The following is a 19,874-nucleotide window of genomic DNA, read 5'->3' as shown; positions in this document are numbered from 1 at the left end:
TTTGTGTCTCTGGGATAATTTTCCTCCTAGCTGGGTAACTCTTGGTACTTCTTACAGTACCAGTCTCCTAGTGATTGCTTTCCCTTTGTTGAAACGGTCCCTTTGTCACTTTCATTTTGAAGAATTATTTTTTGATGGCAAGAGTGTCCTAGGTTCCCAGTGCAGCCCTTGCAGGAGTCTCTTATCTTTTGGTTCCTGCCATATATTTTGAGAAGTCGCTTATTAACTTACTGCTTTTCTTTTTAAAAATGCTGTTCTTTTTTCTCTGGCTGATCTGGGGCTTTTCTTTGTGCTTGGTTTTGTCGTGGCTTGGCTGCAATTTGTGAATTATCTGTTGCTGGGAAACACATATTGGCACCTTCTGAAGAGGTGGCAGTGTCCCGCTGCTGATTGTCCCTTCCTTCCTCTCTGTTATAGAGAAGTGTAACCCAGACTTAAGTTGTACTCGTCCTGTCTTGGAACCTTAGAATTAAAAATGTTGAGGTGTCGGGCCCGGCTGCATGGCCTAGTGGCTAAAGTCCTTGCCTTGAACGCCCCGGGATCCCATATGGGCGCCGGTTCTAATCCCGGCAGCTCCACTTCTCATCCAGCTCCCTGCTTGTGGCCTGGGAAAGCAGTCGAGGACGGCCCAAACCTTTGGGACCCTGCACCCGCGTGGGAGACCTGGAAGAGGTTCCAGGTTCCCGGATCGGCGCGCACCAGCCCATTGTGGCTCACTTGGGGAGTGATTCATCGGATGGAAGATCTTCCTCTCTGTCTCTCCTCCTGTCTGTATATCTGACTTTGTAATAAAAATTAATCTAAAAAAAATGTTGAGGTGTCTGTGGTGGCATCACAGACTGCAGATCAGATCAGTAGAGGTCAGTGTGGCTGGACTGGCCTTTGACAAACCAGGGCTGCGAGAAGTCAGAGTTGTTAGGGAAGTGGGATTATCTGAGGAGAGATGGGATGCCACATGGCCTTATCGGAAGAGCGTGGAAAAGGGCAGCTGCTTCCTGACTTCCCGCCTTTCAGAGTGCCTGTGTTTGCATTTAACCTTGGATTTGCTTGATTATATTTCTTTACTTTTAAAGCAGCATATTTTTTTGAAGATTTGTTTATTTATTTTTATTTGAAAGGCAGATTTTACAGAGAGAAGGAGAGACAGAGAAAAAGATCTTCCATCTGCTGGTTTGCTTCCCAAGTGGTGGCAGTGACTAAAGCTGAACAGATCCGGAGCCTGGAGCCAGGAGTTTCTTATGGGTCTCTTGGGTGGGTACAGGGTCCCAAGCACTTGGGCCATCTTCTGGTATTTTCCCAGTCCAACAGCAGAAATCTGGGTTGGAAGTGGAGCAGCTGAGACATGAACCAGAGCCTATATGGGATGCTCGCACTTGCAGGTGGAGGATTAGCTTGCTGTGCCACTGTGCTGCCTCCCTTTCACTCCCCGCTGCCCAGTAACACACACACACACACACACACACACACACACACACACACACACACATATTTAAAGATTTATTTATTTGGAAGGCAGAGTTACAGGGACAAACAGGGAGAGAGAGAGAGAGAGAGAGAGAGAGAGAGAGAAAGATACCTTTCATGTGCTAATTCACTCCCCAAATGGCTTTGGTAGCCTGGGTTAGGCCAGGTCAAGCCAGGAGCCTCTTCCAGGTTTCCCAAATGGGTGCAGGGACCTGAGTACATGGGCTGTCCTCTCCTGTTCCCCTGGGCACCAGCAGGGAGTTTGATGGAAAGCGGAACAGCCAGGACTTGAACCAGATTTCACCATTCAGTCAGCCCCAGGAGAAATTAGAGAAACAAAAACTCTATCAAAAATATTGACAATATTTGGCACTCAGTAACTAGTAGCTGCTGCTACTGCTGTTGTGACTTGGTTCCTAAAATGGAGTGAAAAAGTGCTTCTTGGGGCTTTTAGATTAGGTACCTGTGTCTCACATTGGGAAGTATCTGGGTTCAGTCATTAGCTCTGGCCCTTGACTCCAGTGGTCCTCTAATACAAACACTGGGACACAGCAGTGCTGGCATAGGAACTGGGTGCCTGGCACTCGAGGGAGACCTGGGCACCGTCCCCGCTTCTGGCCTTGGTCCTGGCCCAGCATGCCAGCTGCTGCAGGTGTCTGTGGAGTGAAGCAACACAGGGAACCTCTTTCTCTTCCTGTGCTTCTCCAATTGACAACAACAAAGGAAATGATCCTTAGGATTTTGTAGTCATAGCAGTGGGATGGACTATGTTTTAGGAAGCTTACTTGAAAGGTCATACTCCATACCAGGAATGGTCTCCATGAATCGCAAGTGGACACACTGGTGGTTAAAGTAGCTAGAAGTATGTCTGTCTTACTTTACTTTTCATATGTTTTCTTTGTATATTACTTCCAAATTGCTGCTGTCTTTCATGAAAAGGAGAAAATCTAGAAAAGTTAGAGAAATCTGTGATTAATTAAAGAGATGGTACTTTGTAAGTGTGAAAACTCTTCTGGATTCCTGAAAATGTGTTAAAATTGAAAAGAGAGTAACTACATGATTTTAAGACAAATAGAAGACTGAACTATTTTTTCCCCCTTTGCATAGGTTCTCCAGGGACATAAAACTTTCCTGAATGATGCTTATAACTGGGAGTTGCTCATCTGGGAAACGGCTTTATTACTTTTCTTATTGCGCCTGGCCTCCCTGGGGTCAGAAACCAACAAGAAATACAGCAATGTTTCAATCTTACTCACTGAACAGGTATTGCTTGTGGGTCCCATGAGTATGATGCCATAGTTAGAGATGGCATGATGCATGCCCTGTGAGATGTGGACAGAGAGTTTGGGGTTGTGGCACTACTTGACAAGTCACTCTGCTGCTCCACACCAGTGTCCTCTGTGAAATGGGTGTGATGTCTTCCTCAGCTGCTTTCAGGAGTCTGAGAACTGAGAACTGATGAACCTGAAGTTGTCTGTAAACTACAAAGGTATTTTGATTGGTTGCAGTGGAACATACTTTTAAATCTCATATTTGACATTAAGTATTATTATTAGAGCACTACTAGTAAGCAAGCTTTTTAACTTGCTTGTGTGTCAGTCATGAAATATATTAGCTAGCCTGTGGAAGATACTTGTTTTCCGGTGTGTTACTAGGCACCACATTTGAGAAGTGCTTCTTGTAAATATGTCGGAGTGAAAGATGGGTTTTAAATATTCTTGTTCTTAATTTTACCTTTAGCTATTTTTAAATCTCAAAAATTAATATAATTTGCTGGTTTTGTGATCTTTAAAAAACATATTATAATTTATTTTATTTTAGATGATGTTTACAAAGTCGACCAGAGTAGGAAGGATCAAGGGTTAGGGAAAAGTGGGTGTGGTCACTGTTTCGTTTTGTTTGCCTTAGAATCATAGTGCCAAATTATTTCTATAAAAGAAAAAAAAAAGAAAACACTGAATAAAAAACAGCTGTCTTTGAGGCCAACTTTATGGTGTGTTGGGCTGGTCAAGCTAATGCCTGCACATTCCATGTGAGCGCAGGTTCATGTCCCAGCTGCTCTGCTTCTGATCTAGTTACCTGTTGAGGTGCCTAAGCAGCACCTGAGAGCAGCCAGAATGCTAAGGCCTCTGACACTCACCTGGGAGACCCAGCCGGAGTCCTGGGCTCCTGGCTTCAACCTGGCTTAGCCCAGCTCAGTCCTAGCCACTGCGGCCATCTGGGGGGTGAACCAGTGGATAGAAGATCTGTCTCTGTATTTCCCCATCTCTCTGTAGCTCTTTAAAATTCAAACAAACGAACGAATAGCTGTCATCCACAAATGAGGAGATTAGGGATTTTGAGGAGTACTTAGATAATGAGATAAAGTTTTTGGATCAGAGGTGTTTATATGCTAATTATATTATGGCTTTTATTAAAGATTTTTCATTATTTTGGTATTTCAGTTGCTTCATTATTATTCTTCACTAGATATTTTCCTTTGCTGAGGGGAGACCGATTAGGCCTGGGAACTGGGGTACATGTCACATGTTCTCTGGGGAAATGCTACTGGCATTTCAGAATTTGTTTTACTTGAAAAGATGGACCCTCAGAATCTGTCCTGTTTTATGCAGTTTATATATCTGTATTCTCCAATATTTACCTTAATCTTTATTCTTTCCCTTAGATTAATTTATATCTTAAAATGGAAAAGAAGCCAAATAAGAAAGAACAGCTCACTCTAGTAAACAATGTATTAAAGCTGTCCACCAAGTTGTTGAAAGTAAGCACTGTCTTATGCACTTTCAGTACCATTTACATTTAATCAGCTGTCTCTGAGAAAACCTATTATGGTTGATAATGCCCCTGGGGTGGGGTAGGAGGTCCGGGAGGAGGCCAGGGAGCCATGGCTGAGGCTGTGGTGTCCTGAGTGGCCGGGTCACCTATGGCACTGGAGTGGAGTTGAGGTGATGGAAACCCCGAGGCAAGTTGAGGCTGAAAAGTGGGCTGGCTGACTGTCTGGTCCAGACCCCAGAGGAGGAAGTCTGGCTGTCTGTGAGAGTCTGGCTGTCCGGTCCAGGCCCTGGAAGAGAGGGAGTCTGCTGTCTGGGTCAGCACCGGAGGTGTGGGAGTCTGGCTGTCTGGTCCAGGCCCCAGAGGAGAGGGAGTCTGCTGTCTGGGCCAGCCCTGGAGGAGAGGAAGTCTGGCTATCTGGTGCAGGCTTGGGAGGAGAGGGACTCGCCTCTTCTGCCTGTCTGCCCTACTTGTTCCTGGGGATGGCCCTCAAGGACAAAAAGCTACTTGGCAGAAACAGACTTGTGCTTGGCAGCAGGCACTGTTCAAGGTTTTTGTCACTTTGGGGGACTACAGATGGCCCTGTTTGTGTGGATGTGAGTGCTCTAAGGTGGCTGGGCTGGTCCATGGGGCTGTTACCATGGCCGGCTCTCCATTGTCCCTGCATGCCCCTGCATGCAGAGGCTGCCTCGGGAGCAAGATGGGCATACCCAATTGCTGCCAGGCATGGTGCCTGGCTGTTGGGGCTCTGTGTTGGTGTCCTCATGGCCATGCTTGACACTCCTGTACCCAGAGAGCTGCTGCTGCTAGCTGCTGTCCACCATAGTGACACCAGGCCCAGGGCTCCCCTGCTGCTCTGAGCAGTGTCCCCCACACTCGCTGAGCTGCTGGCTGGCTCCAAGCCCTGCAGCTGACCCACCATGCCTCTGGGGAAGAGGAATGTGGTGGTCTTGGCCTGAAGCTCCTCACTAGTGTCTTTCTGAAGAGGAGCCAGGCTCCTGCTGTGGTTACCTTGTAGGGAAAGCAATTTAAGCTTTCAATAAATTCCACCAATAAATTCTGGTAGAGGACCCCAGTGAAGGCTAAGCCTTACACTTTGTGATGTCCAAATGCTGATATGATGGGTTTCAGTCTAATGTGCCTAAGGATAGAATCCCGGGGGCAGGCACTGTGGCATAGCTGGTAGAGCTGCCGTTTGTGTTGCTGGCATCCCATTTGGGCATCTGTTCATGTCCTGGCTGTTGCCTTTCTGATCCAGCTCCCTGCTGGTGTAGCTGGGAGAGCAGCAGCAGAAGCCCCATGAGCTTGGGCCCCTGCTACCCATGAGGGAGACCTGGCTCAAGTTCCTGGCTGTGGCCTGGCCCAGCCTCTGTTGTTACGGACACTGGGAAACAGCCCTGTCTCTATCCCTGTCTGCCCTGTAACTCTTTTCAGTTAAAAAAAATTTTTTTAATGTATTTATTTATTATTTTTAATTCATTAATTACATTGTATTATGTGACACAGTTTCATAGGTACTTGGATTCTCCCCACCCCTCCCCAAACCCTCCCACCATGGTGGATTCCTCCACCTTGTTGCATAACCACAGTTCAAGTTCAGTTGAGATTCTCCCATTGCAAGCATTTACCAAACATAGAGTCCAGCATCTTATTGTCCAGTCAAGTTCAACGGCTTCTTAGGTATACCCTCTCTGGTCTGAAGACAGAGCCAGCAGAGCATCATCCCGATCAATTAAAAGCTCCAACATACCATCAGCAAAAATTTACATCATTATGGTATTAATTGACATAGTAATGAGTAACCAATATGTTAAAAGTAAATGCGAGTTCTTAACCACCTTCTGTGACCATAATGCTAAGGGAAATGAGCCAATCCCAAAAGGTTAAATACCACATGTTTGCCTTAATTTAAGATGATATGATGTTATGGATAACATGTTATGTATGTTATATGTTGTGTATAAACTAAAATTGAAATGTCAATGAGGTGGTTACAGAAGGTGGTTAAAAAAAATTTTTATAGAAATCCTAAAATCCTAGTTATTAGAAAAGTAGATGAGAGGAGCTGACCGGTTGACTGTTGCTTGTTGGCGTGCCAGTTTGAGTCCTGGCTGCTTTGAGGTGCAGCTTCCTGTTGATGACCCTGGGAAAGCAGCTGAGCAGAGCCTGAGAGCGTGGGCCCCCGCACGTCTGTTGTGGGCGTTTGGGAGTAAGCTAGGAGGTGTAACTTCTCTGTCCCTCCGTCTCTCTTGCTCTGCCTTTTAAATAAATAAATGGATTTTTAAAAGAAGTACCTTGTTCTTTTTTGAAGCTTTTTTGAGAGTAGCCTTTAAGTACTGTGCAAAGGGAGCTATAGACGCTCGCCCTCACCTAAGACTTAAAATACCAAGAAGTTACCATCCGAAACCGCGTGTCTCACCATAATCTGCTGTGTTTTTCCAGGAGCTGGACACACCATTCCGACTGTATGGACTGACCATGAATCCCCTCATCTACAACATCACACGGGTGGTCATTCTCTCCGCCGTCTCCGGAGTCATCAGTGACCTTCTTGGCTTTAACATAAGAGTGAGTACGATGACCTTCTGTAGCAGCTTCGTCTTAGCAGTGCCTGCATTCTGCTGTCTGTGCCCTTCGCAGTGTGTGGACTCATTGGGGACTAACTGGTGCGGGATGGGGCTGGCTCATTGCTGGTCCGCAGGCTGCACAGCCTGTGACGTAACCAGGCGACAGACTGAGCTGCTGAATGGAACAAAACATAAGGCTTGGATGTCCTGTCAGTTTAGTAGCATGGACCAAGTGAGGTCTGCCTGTAATGGAGGGAAGTGTGTAGGGGAGAATGGGGAAAAGCCAGGGAACAGCAGGGTGTCATTTTTTTTGTGGGTGATGTTTACATAGTTAATCAGGGTGAGAAGGGTTGAGGATTAGGGGAAATTGGGAAAGACCATTGTTTCCAACTTTTTCTTTTTCTTCCTCCTGTATCTGGGGGATGGAAGGAGATAAAGGGAGAAGCCATACCCAGCCGCCCAACCACCTCAGTACCCGGGGATGTGGAAAGGCCACTTGTTGTCATCCCAGGGTCCCCGATGTGGAGCACGTTCTGAGGGTTCTGCTTCTGTGGTTTCGGTAGTTCTGAACTGCTACTGGTTTTGCTGATCCAAGGATGAGGAAATCCTTCCACTGGCTGACATAGTCCACCTGTCTCCATTTGCCCAGATTATTTGCTGTCAATGCTTGACTGGGGTAGTTGATCAATTTGTTCTGCTCTCCATCCTCTGCTATGGTATCATCTGTCCCCTGTAGGCCCCAGTGGCCTGCCATATCCTCCATGTGCATCTGGGCATGCCATCCACTGCTCTCTCAGCTACTGAGAAGGCCCAGTTCTGACACATGCACTCCACGGTCAGTCCACAGATTCTGTGATTCTCTCCATGGTTGGAATTCTGAGTTCAACGGTTTACTTGGGGGCATCCCCAAAGAAACCTCGTCTGAGGCGATCCCAGACTTACCCTTCTGTGTGTTTGCCAGTATGGAGTCTGCCTCAGTCTGTCACCCATGTCAGCCTGTACGCACTGGTAGTTGCAATTGCTGGATCAATTCTATCTTCAACCCCATCTTCTGTAAACCAATGGATGTTGTGGTCCAGCCCAATCCAGCCCACTACACACTCGGCCGTCATGCATGCAAAAGGGAACTGCAGTTGCAGCGACTCCCAATAACCCCTACCAGGCCTGCATCCAGCCCTGGTTCCTGAGCTTGCCAGTATGTGGAGTAAATTGGTACAGTCTGTCCCATATCCCATTCAGCTCTCATACACATCAATGGGTATCAGAGCCTGGTTCAACTCTACCAACCCCATTATCCAGCCCAGACTCATGCTGGTGGGTGCCATCTCCTGTCTAGCCATGCCTGCCCCCAGCCCTATTTTTCATGCTAACCAGTAGGAGTTGTAGACCATCAAAGAGGTGCCCACAGTTTCCCTACTGGGCTCATTCCCAGTCCTGAATTTTACACTCTGCAGGTGGTTCTGCAGTCTAGCTTGACAGGACTTGCTCCCAGTCCCAGCACTTGCAAGCTGATGCTTCAGCAAAGCCTGACCAGCCTGCACTTACTGTGTGGCTCAAGCATGCACCAGTAGGTACTGTTGGTTAGCCCAGCCTGGATCTCCCTTTAACCCAGTTCACATGCAAGCCAACAGGTGTTGGAGCCCTGCCCATCCTGGCCTGCTCCCAGTCCCAGTTCTCATGTTCACCAGTGGGAGCAGTGGCCTAGTAGGGTGTGTGCTGTAGCCTGATCTGACCTGGCTAGCCCCCAATTCCAGCTCATGCTGGTGGGTGCTGTGGGCTAGCTCAGCTTAGACAGCCTCCAATCCTAGCTCTAATGTGAACTGGCTATGTTGCAGCCCAACTCAGCCTGTCCTGCACCCCGTCCTGGTCTCATATTTGCCAGTGGGTGTTATGAACTAGCCAGCCTGGTCTGCCCCCAGACCTGACCCACATGTATGCTGGTGGGTACTGTAACCTGGCTTGGTCTGGGCTAATCCCAGCCTCGATTCTTGACCTCACTTGCAGTTCTGACAGAGAAGTTCCCCAAGCTCCTCTATCAGGTCTCCTCCTAGTGGCAGATCTTACTCCCACCAATGGGTCTTTGGTCCATACTGATTTAGTTTACCTCCTGTCCTGGCAGAACAGTGGCCTTTCCGAACTGGCCCACACCCGTTCTGGTTCTTACGGTTGGGTGTTACAGCCCAGCCACACCTGATCCATACCCAGACACAGCTCTTGTATGGTTCTCTGGGTGTCAACACCTTGCCCAGCCTGTCCTGCACCCACCCTGGCTCTCAGTAGGTGCTAGAAGCTAGTCCAGTCTGGCACACCCCAGACCCTGTCCATACCCATGCCGAGGGACACTGCAGTCATGTCCAGTCCAGATCTCTGCCCCAACTCCAGCTCTCGCATTCCCCAATCAGGTCTATTCCCAGCCACAGGTTCTGGCACATGTCAGCTTGGCATAGCCCATTCCCTGTCTTGGCTTTTGCCATTGGATGCTGCATCCTGGCCCACCCCTAGTCCCAACTCTCGCTAGTGGATGCTACAGCCTAACCCTGTCCAGTCTGTTCCCATCCCTGGCTAATGCAAACCAGTAGATGTGATAGCCTAGCTCAGCGTGACCCTCACTGCAGCCTGGCTTCTGCACATGCCAGTGAGCAAAGATTTGGTGGCCCTTCCCAGTCTGCAAACCTCCAGAACCAACCCACACTCTTACCAATGGGTAGAGCTACCTTGCCTGATCTGTCCAACACCTAGGCCTGAATCACATGCTCACCAGCAGGAGCTACGGTCCACCAGAGGTTTCCCAAGTTTCCCCACAAGGCCACTCCCAGACCGAGATCTCACATGTGCCTAGTGGCCCTTTCCTGGCATGGTCTGCCCGCTCCGTTCTGGCCTTTGTATGAGCTGGTGAATGTTGTTGCCTGGCCTGTCTTACACCCTATTCTTGTGTGCGCCCGTGGGTGCTGCAACCTGGACCAGCCCAGCCTCTTCCCAATCCCAGTACCCATAGTGTCGGTGGGTTCATGGTCATGCCTAGCTCAGCTTGTAACTACCCCCAGCTCTTAAGCAAACCAGCAGAAATGAACAGGGGTGGGTCCACATATTCCTCACAAAATTCTCCCCCAGACCTGGTTCTCTTATGTTCTGTTTAGTGTCATGGCCCAGCCTAACATTACCTGTCCCCTGTTTCGACTCTCACTGGTGGGTACTTTGATCTAGCCCTGCAAGGTAGGCCCCCAGCCCTACCTTTAGTGTGTTCCAGTGAGTGGTTGTCAGTGATGGTTGATGTTAACTAGCCCAGCTCAGGTTTCCCACCTGGCCTGGTGCATTAGTCTGACCCAGAAAGGTCTTCCAGTTTCTCTCTTCCAAACCGCTAGGTCTCAGCCCCTCATTTACCTGCAGGTACAATGGCCTTGTTGATGGAAGTCCCTTAGAAGTCATTTCTCACCTGCAACATACTCCCTCAGTGGAGCTCGTTCCCACGCATCCTCTTACTTCTTTCCCTGGGTGATCCATAGTCCCTGCACCTGGGTGCACATGGATTCCCCAACCCAGTCTTCCGAAGCCATCTTCCAGTGGGGTGCTGTGCTGGCCTGGAACTCTGCATGCCCACTAGGATCCCAAGCTCCTGGCATGTGTGCTGGCCTGGGACCTTACCCCATCACTCAACTTCCAAGCCCATTCAAAGTTTCCCAAGCCTGACCCACCAGGACACCACATGCTTGATCCAAGGCAATGGGGATGTGGAGGGTGGGGGAAGGAAATCTCCAGGCTTGCTCCCACAGCCTTGGTGTGAGCCCCCACGTCCCTGTATGCCCCTACTGGTGCAATCCCCCAGGCTCCCATGAGCCTGCAGGCCAGTGACAGGCACAGTGGTGGCAGTGGCCTGTGCCTGCAGTGGGTATAATGGCCAGGGTGTAACTTTTGCTTTCAGATGTTTTTGTTTTCTTTGATGTTCTGTAGTTGCTATTTGCAGAGTTGCCTTGGTGTGTGTGTGTGTGTGTGTTTTTCCTGCTTAAGGGTTCTTGTTTCAGAGCCATGAAAATGTACCTATGAATCCCAGGTTTGTCTGAAAGCTAACTTACTTTCTTTCCTTAGCTATGGAAAATTAAATCATAAAGCCACTGCATCATATGGCTGGACTGCCTCCCCAGGCTCATCTCAGTGCTTGCCATGAAGGATGCCAGCAAGGGGAACTTGCTTATTCCTGTGCACAGGTGCCTCAGCTCTGCCAGGCCGGAGGAATTGTGGGTCCAGAGGAGCAAGTCATTCTCCAGCCAGGTGTGCATGCTGCAACACCTGCACTGCTGTGGTTTCTCCAATGGTGAAGAGTCAGGAGACGAGAGACTGTTGTGGCGGCACAAGAACAGTCGTCGAAGTCAGGGACTGCATTCTGGGCTCTGCAGTATTCTGACTGGTGCATTTCCTGGAAATGGTCTCCTGGATACTTACGGCAGATTGCCCCAAGCAGGACGACAAACATCGTTCTTTGGAAACAAGCAAATCCAGTACTTTTCTATTACAATCTGTGGAGTCGTTGAGTTTGTTACTCTGTCAAAGACAGACTGGATAAGCTATTTTAGGTTGAACCCAAATAAAAGAACTTTACTGAGAAATTTTGAATTCTAGGCTTTTGTTGGAAAAAAAAAATCGCCTTTTAAACTGACTTTGTCAACCTGAAATTTTACTTCCTTTATGATTTATGTTTAATCCTAACACAGACTCACTTGTTGGTGATACTATGTGATGCCACTTTCTTAAGCAGGAGGAATAGCTGTGGCCTGCTGCTGAGCTGCGCCTGCTCGTCCCCCGACGCGCTGCTGGGTCGCCATGCGTGGCGTCATTTGTCTGCTGTGCACGTGGATGTATCCAGCCCGCCGTCCAGTTTCAGGTTCTCAGTGTTTGTCGTTGAGCCAGGTCCTTCTTGATGTAGGTTCTTCCATCGGTGTCCCGTCACACAGACGGGCATGCATAAGCCTATGTTAATGAAAACTCCAGTAGTCTTATTACTCTTGTTTTCATGAAGTTACCTGCTTCGAAAAGTCTTTGAGGCAGATTGAAACAATGTTTTAATTATAAGATTTTGCAAATTTTTAAGCAGAAATTAGGAATTTATTTAATCTAAAGCATATATTCATTCAAAACTTCAGTGTGTCAGGCCCCCGTGTCCTACACAGAGGAAATGTCTGAGGATTTCTGCAGGGCCCAGGGATTGAGGTCAGGGCTTCTGGGCTCAGCCCCTGGGCTATGCTGTTCGGTGGCATCATAATCTGGGACACCTAAGCCTCTCTGCTTCAGTTTGTCACCATTTCAGTTCAGCTCAGTGAGGGATGGACAGCAGCCACCCAGCAGGGCTGTTAACAGGCGATTATCATACGAGGTATTAAGCACAGAGCATCAGGACTTAGTAAATCCATCTTAAACTATAGTCTTCCCAAAGACTCACTGACAGCTGCCTGTGAAGTCACCAGCATAGGAAGCAAGGCTGCTGAACTAGAAACTGGTTACCAAAACTGTGCAGCTGTTCTGAATGCTGAGTTTGACTTTTGTTTTAAAGACTAGTTTTTATTTGAGAGACATAGTTACAACAGAGGAAAGACACAGAGAGGTAGTCCATACAGCCAGAACTGAGTCAGTTCAAAGCTAGGAGCTAGGAGCTTCTTCAGGGTCTCCCATGTGGGTACAGGGGCTCAAGGGCTCCAGCCATCCTCCACTCCTTTCCCAGGCCATAAGCAGGGAGCTGGATGGGAAGTGTAGTGTGGACACTAACTGGCATTCATATGGAATGCTGATACCTCAGGTGACAGCTTAGGTTATCATGCAATAGCACTGGTAAAACTCCGTTTTATTGATTGACCTTTAGAAAAAGCTCCTATGGGGAGAGTTCAGCATGTCTCCAGGTGGCTCATGGAAATCACGCTTTTACTGTGTTCCAGAAGGAATGGCAAGCGTCGGAAATCCAAGGTGGAGCTCCATGCAGGTATCAGATAACAAAGCTGATGCTTGATTCTTTTTCTCCTACAAAAAAGTGCTGTTTTCTTTTTATTTGTGGAATGAATTCTCTGGTTTTAATATGTGAGTTTATACTTTGCAGGTGTTTCACTCATGGCTCTGATGGTGTAAGTTGTTTTTCACGTGGGTGAAATTGCATGGAAGTGTAGCAGATCATGTGGGAGAGCTGGGCGTGGGCCGCGGCTGTGCCTCCCTCCGTGCCGCCGCCCGCAAGGCCTGCGCTCTGTCTCTGCTCCACCCACTGTTCTCCGGGACCTCCACCTCTCCCTTCATGGAGGGCGACATCCTTTGTTTTCTGAGCAACTTTCTCTTCAGCTCTTAGCGTGGCTCTCTGATCATGTCCACTCCATTCCTCACAAAAATGTTTTTTCTGAGAGACATTTTAAGTCTTATCACTTAAAAAAAAACTATTCGTAACCTAACTATCACTTTGAAGATAAAAATCCAAAATTCTTTTAGGATGATGTATAGGTTCAGTCTGTTGAAAATGATTTTTTTGAATATTTACATTTGAAAGATTTCTTGCAGGCATAAAATTCTAGGTTTACAGTATCGTTATTCACTGCCTCCTGGACATTTCATTTCTTTCTTTTCTTTTTAAAGATTTGTTATTTGAAAGGCATAGTGACGGAAAGTAAGAGACAGATTTACTGATTTACTCTCCCCATTCCTGCAACACACAGGCTGGGCCAGGCTGGAGCTGGGCACCAGGAGCTCCATCTGGATCGTCACTGGGGGTGGCAGGAATCCAAGTGCTTAGGCCATGACCTGCTGCCTTCTGAGTAGATTAGCAGGAAACTGCCTTGGAAATTCAGTGTACTTGGGACTCAAACCAGGCATTCTGATGTGGAATGTGGGAGTCCCGAGCAATGGGATAAGCCACCGTGCCACATCACCTGGATCCTGTGTTTCTGGTAAGAAGCCTGCTGTTAATTTTATCTTTGCTCTTCCGTAAGTATTATGTGTATATATTTTTTTGCCTGTTCCCTGACTGCTTTTAGAATTCTTTTACCATTGAATTTTTGCAATTATGATATATACTAGTTTAGTTTTCTCCAGGGCTTCTTATTTATACATTGTTTTATATGTAATTTTACATTTTCACATAAAATTTGAAAAGATTTTTGGCTAGTTTTTAAAAAGGGTCTATTTATTTTTATTGGAAAGACAGATTTTACAGAGAGAAGGAGAGATAGAGGTCTTCTGTCTGTTGGTTCACTCCCCAAGTGACCCAATGGCTGGAATTGAGCCAATCCGAAGCCAGGAGCCAGGAGCTTCTTCTGGGTCTCCCACGTGGGTGTAGGGTCCCAAGGCTTTGGGCCATCCTCAACTGCTTTCCAGGTCATAAGCAGAGAGCTGGATGGGAAGTAGAGCTGCCGGGACACAAACCAGCACCCATATGGGATCCTGGTGCTTGTAAGGCAAGGATTTAACCACTAGGCCATCACGCCAGGCCCTTAGGTAGTTTTTAAAATAATACTTGGGCCCCAAATTTAATGTGTTTTGTCTTCAGTGTCACAAGCTAGTGGTGCTGACAGGGCAAAAGCTTGATCTAATAATGGTATCTAAGAGGCAGGCCGAGTGAGAGGTCTTTAGGTCCTGGGGTCGTGCCTGAGAAAGTACTGCTCATGGAGGGTTGGCTGTTTGAGCCTTGGTGAGCCCAGAGCTCTCTGCCTCCAGCCTCGCCATGTGGCCCTCCACAGGACTTCCCCGGCCCCTCCCCGCTGCCACGCTACAGCCTCACCTGCTCGCCTAACCAGAAGGGCCCCTGCTCTTGGACCCTAAGCCTCCAAACTCGTGAGCCTCAATCAGCTCCCTTCCTTCATTCCCAGGTTGTTGTAACAACAATGCCTGTTGGCCTCTCAGTCTGTATTTTAAATACCAGGTCAACAGGTAGTTGTTTACTTGTGGTTTTGCTGCAGTATTACAACTTCAAAGGAGCTTTGAAGCAATTTTTTATAGGAGTCTTGAGGGAGGTATTGGCTCTGTGTCCAGGTGGTGGTGTGAGGAACCCTCATCTGTGTGTTCAATCCATAGTATGTTGGGTTAGGGTTAGGGTCAGGGTATGACTCAAATCCTTGGGACCTTGCAGCCGTGTGGGAGACCTGCAGGAAGTTCCTGGCCCCTGGCTTGGGATCCACGCAGCACCTTCCATTGCGGCCACTTGGGGAGTGAACCATAGGACAAAAATCTTCCTGTCTCTCCTCCTATTTGTATATCTGACTTTCCAATAAAAATAAATAAATCATTGGATAAAAAAATAAAAAAACTCATTGGATGAGATTAACAATTAATGCAGAAAAGTAGTTCAGTTAACCTGAAGGCATAGTACAGAACCTAGCCAAAATTAAAAGACTGGAAAAAATGTATGCGCCATCATTGGCTTACAGGGGACTGGAGAGCACCTATGTCTGCGTGAAGTCGAGTCCCAGGAGCAGGTGGGAGACAGTAAGGTGCTCGCCAACTTTCTGTTACAACAACCTGGGACACAGGCAGGGAGCTGCATGGGAAGTAGGGCTGCCATGATCAGAACTGGCGTCCATATGGGATCCTGGCATATTTAAGGTGAGGACATTAGCCACTAGGCCACGGCGCCAGGCCCCAATGTATTGTTCGTTTCTAAAAATTTTAGTTCTTATATGTTATGTCTTAATATGCTTATTTTTTTCTACAGCTTGTTGAACACAGTGTTTTGAATAGCAACAGTGAATAAGTACCTTAGAACAGCTCTGTGTGTTGTTTGAGGGGTTTGTTTTTCATGATTGAATTTTCTCTTTGTCATTTTCCTGAGAGGGTTTTTTTTTTTTTAAAGATTTATTCATTTTATTACAGCCAGATATACAGAGAGGAGGAGAGACAGAGAGGAAGATCTTCCGTCCAATGAATCACTCCCCAAGTGAGCCGCAACGGGCCGGTGCTGTACTGATCCGAAGCCGGGAACCAGGAACCTCTTCCGGGTCTCCCACGCGGGTGCAGGGTCCCAATGCATTGGGCCGTCCTCAACTGCTTTTCCAGGCCACAAGCAGGGAGCTGGATGGGAAGTGAAGCTGCTGGGATTAGAACCGGCGCCCATATGGGATCCCGGGGCGTTCAAGGCGAGGACTTTAGCTGCTAGGCCATGCCGCCGGGCCCGGAGGGTTCTTTTTTAATTTTCCTGAGCTTTTACAATTTTTTTTATTGGTTATGAATTTTGTAGTGTTAGGTGTTGCCTTTTATCCTGTGGCCTTAATTTTTTTTTTTTTTAATGTTAGACTTATCTGAAAGAGTTACAGAAAAAGAAATATTTCACCTACTGGTTCATTCCCAGTTGGCTGCCACAGGCACCGTGCAGTCCAGCACTTCTCCGGGCGCAGAGGTCCGAGCTCCCGAGCCTTCACCTGCTGCTCTCCAGGCGCCTCAGCTGGGAGCTGAAGCAGAAGTGGAACAGCTGGCTCCACTATGTGGTGCCCATCACAAGTGCTGGCTTTACCCAGTTTGCCATAAGGCCATCCCCTATTTTCATGGTCTTTTATATATTCTTTAGCTTTGGTTGAGAAGGCAGGCAAGCTCCCTGCAAACAGCTTGCTGATTTTGAAGCTTCTGTCAATGGGCCAGAGTAGTTTTAGGACTACCTGACCGCTCTGCAGGATTTTTTCCCTTTGGCTGTGGAAGGTGAACCACTCCCAGCTTGCTGTAGACTCCAGGAATTTTCCTGCTTAATTTTTTTGTTTTGTTTTTCCCTCATCTTGGATATTTCCTCATGTGCTGGTGATTGCCATTCCTCAGCTGGAGACCTGAACGGGACCCTGTGCGCCTCCTGGGGGCTTTACCATGAACTGGACAGACTGTGGTCCCCAAGTTCTCTGCTTCCTGGCTTCTCCAGATTCTCATTTGTCTCCTCAGTTCTGCAAGACTGCTTGGCGTGGCTTGGGTTCTCCCTTGCACAGCAGAGCCTAGGAACCCTGCAAGTCATCTGGGGTGACCACCACTGTCCCATGCTGCCTCTCACCCAGACAGCCACGACCCACTGCTCATGAATGGCCCGTCCATTTTCTCTGAGTTTTACGATTCACTCTGAGTGAATGTTTCCACCACCTTGGTCTGCTCATGGTTCTTACTTATGCAAATATCATAAAAGACACATACCCACATAACTGCCAAAACCCAGATTTTGGTTAAAGCTCTGTACTGTTTTCATACTTTAATGTATTAGGAAGATTCAGTTTTCTACTAGATAAAATTGCAACTGTTTATAAGCCTTCATTCATATTCCTTTCTTACAATCTATTTTGAAAGCAGGCTTATATAGAGAGCGAGCGATCGTCTATCTACTGGTTTACTCCCTACATGGCTGCAATGGCCAGAGCTGGGCTGGTTTGAAGCAGGAGCCAGGAGCTTCGTCCAGATCTCTCACATGGGTGCAGGGGTTTTCTGGGCACATTTGCTCAGAAGGGGAGCAGCTGGGACTTGAACTGGCATCGACATAGAACGCCTGCTTAAGCTGTTATGCCACAACACTGGCCCCCTCTTAAGGCTACTTGAATCGCAACACCGAAAACAGCAATTCTGTGAATATCTTGAGCAGTTCTGATTTAAATATAGTATGCTGCACACAAGCCTTTGCGATGTTAAACTGCAGCTCAAGTTAGGATTGGTCATTACACTGGTAACTCTTCTAACAGTACAATCAGAAAGCAGCTGGCTAAGTTAATCAGTCTGTTGCTGTTTTAAAAATGTAGTTTGCATCAGTGAAGCATGCCATGGCAGGAGACCCACGGTGCAGGCCACCCACCTCACCCAACCAGGCCGGGCAGGTCGTGTGCTTCTGTCCACGCAGCCATTCAAGAGTTGGGCTGATTTAAAACCACCCTTTGCTCTTTTATAACCCAACTCTCTCTGGATTGAACAGAAAGTTAATTTGTCTACATGTTTAAAAGCACATCTTGCTGTAAGATATTCCCATAGAGTAATATAAAACTAATTGTGTTTCTAAGGCTAAGAAGTCTCACATAGGAATTAACTGTGAAAGCAGCTGATTGGCTCCTAGGAGACAGGATTACAGAGCCTAGCTTTCTAATCTTGCAGTAAGCCAATGTGAAGCGTCCTCCAGTTCCCTGCCTGTTGTGGCCAAGAAGAAAATATGGCCCACAACAACAAATGATTGTGCTGCCATGTTTTGTCCACTGCTGTAACTGCTGTGGGGCCTGGAGCCTGGGGGCCTGGCTTTTCAGTAGGAGCTCATACAACTGGCAAGTAGGAATTCACTTACCCTGATGAGCACCAGCTCCTCATGGTCTTGAAGTAAACATTAGCTAAAACTAAGTATAAATGTTAAGTGATCTGTTAAAATAATGTGAATTGCCGTGGTGTGCTACAATCAAATCCTGTGCTCGTGTGGTAAAGTGACCCTGACACACTGTGGTCCTACCAGCCAGCAGCCGGCTTTCCGACAGGACACTTCTCTCCCTGACAGTGTGAGAGAGGGCCTCTTAGAAACAAGATGTTCATACACACACACTGCAACAATACGCGACGTGGACAGGACTTCTTTTTTGCTTTTTCTCTTTTTTTAATATCTATATAAAAAATAACGAGCGATTTACAGATCTTTCTCTAATCAGAACCTCAGTGTATAGATAAAGGAACTGTACAATATATAAACATTTACAACCAGTATTCCATAGTTCGCTCAGCATTCCAAGGCCACATTGCTCCATTAGTATATGATTGGTACAGTGACAGGTTACTTAGGGAGAGCCACATCGGACTGACAACATATGACATCAAAGTTATGTCACAGTTAATGATAAAAATAGGATTTTTATCACTAATTGTGAACTACAGTGATAATAAAGCATTTCTGTGGTACTAGATTCTTAGCAGTTACCAAGCCTCCTAGTTTTGCTCTATTCAGGTAGTTACACTAGGTGGGGAAGTACAGTTCCAGATGAGAAGGGAATTTCACGCGGCTCCCTCTGGGGAGCACGTCCTATCTACAGGGGCTGACGGAGCCATGACGGTGAACCTCACGGGCAGGCCCTCGGAGGGAGGGGCCTGGCAGAGTGTGTTTCACAAGATGAGCCTGGGTGATGGACGAGTGTGCTCAAATATTCCATAACATCATTTTCTTCAGAGAACAGGTCTTTATAGATGCTACTGGATGCTGCTTCAGGGGACTGCAAGGCCCGGACTATTTTACTGGAGTTTCAAACTTCCTGTGACTTCCCACATGAAGAACAACTCTGCGAGTTGGTACAAGCTAAGCACAGGTATAATCCCTCATTTTTAAATAAGGTTACTGTAGCTCAGAGGACAGGGAGACAAGCTTTAGGACGAAGCCCCTAGCACGCTCTGCAGTATCTGCTTCTCCAGATACGTTTGCAGACTGATGACTCTAGGTGTGGACACAACACGAACCTCAGCAGGACAGCTGGCAGCTTTTGTTCGAAGAGCAATAAAGCAGTCGTTCCATGTGCTGCTTTGTGGCCTCAGGATGAAACTGCGACACAGAGAGGCGACCTGAGAGAACTGTGTCAGGGCCGCATCGCAGGCAGGAGCTCAGCTCAGGGCTTCCAGGCATTTCCTCAGTCGGAACACTGAGCTGTTGGGGATACAGCCAAATTATGCAGCCAAAGGAAAATACAAGCCGTATGAAAGGGTCAGTATCTGACTCTATATATTTAGAGTAGTGAAATCTGGAGTTTAATTTTTAAACTGGGACATCGATAGCTGATGGAAGAGCAACTGCCACCTTTATTTAATGGTGAATTAATAAATCTTTTCTGCAAAGACTCAAGTATTTCTCTCTGTAAACATGCAACATGCTATTGAGAACAACTTTCAAGCCAAACTTAACTTTCGCATTACTGTGGGCGTGTCTGCATGAGGGGGATCAGACTGACACGATACAGTAGATAACGTGGCACCTGTAGAGTGTGTCGTGACCACACTGCACCTGTCAGCGCAAGTTGCTCAGCTCCTCCTGCAGGCGAGCTGGGAGCATGGCTGCTGCTTCCTGAGTGGGACGGTGGGCACGCACACGTGGCTGGGGACAGTTTGCCGCAGCCCCAGAGGCCCTCCGTGCAGCCTAGGTAG

General features: G+C 47.5%; 1 protein-coding gene across 3 annotated transcripts in view; it reads left to right on the top strand.

Moving 5' to 3' along the window:
- PHTF1 (putative homeodomain transcription factor 1) overlaps window positions 1-11,184 on the top strand; it is a 57,091-nt gene extending 45,907 nt beyond the window's left edge. The window contains exons 15-18 of one of the 3 annotated variants that reach the window (XM_058660068.1): window positions 2,572-2,727; window positions 4,130-4,225; window positions 6,679-6,804; window positions 10,887-11,184. In XM_058660068.1, the coding sequence (XP_058516051.1) occupies window positions 2,572-2,727; window positions 4,130-4,225; window positions 6,679-6,804; window positions 10,887-10,907 (399 nt within the window). In that variant the 3' untranslated portion in view covers window positions 10,908-11,184. The remainder of the gene's footprint in view (window positions 1-2,571; window positions 2,728-4,129; window positions 4,226-6,678; window positions 6,805-10,886) is intronic. The other 2 variants (XM_004581908.4, XM_058660069.1) reach the window with 2 other exon arrangements.
- Window positions 11,185-19,874: the final 8,690 nt, after the last annotated feature.

The sequence above is a fragment of the Ochotona princeps genome, chromosome 2, assembly GCF_030435755.1.
Source record: "Ochotona princeps isolate mOchPri1 chromosome 2, mOchPri1.hap1, whole genome shotgun sequence".
Lineage (NCBI taxonomy): Eukaryota > Metazoa > Chordata > Mammalia > Lagomorpha > Ochotonidae > Ochotona > Ochotona princeps.
The sequence above is the reverse complement of the archived record's forward strand: the minus strand, read 5'-3'. Positions and strand labels throughout refer to the sequence as shown.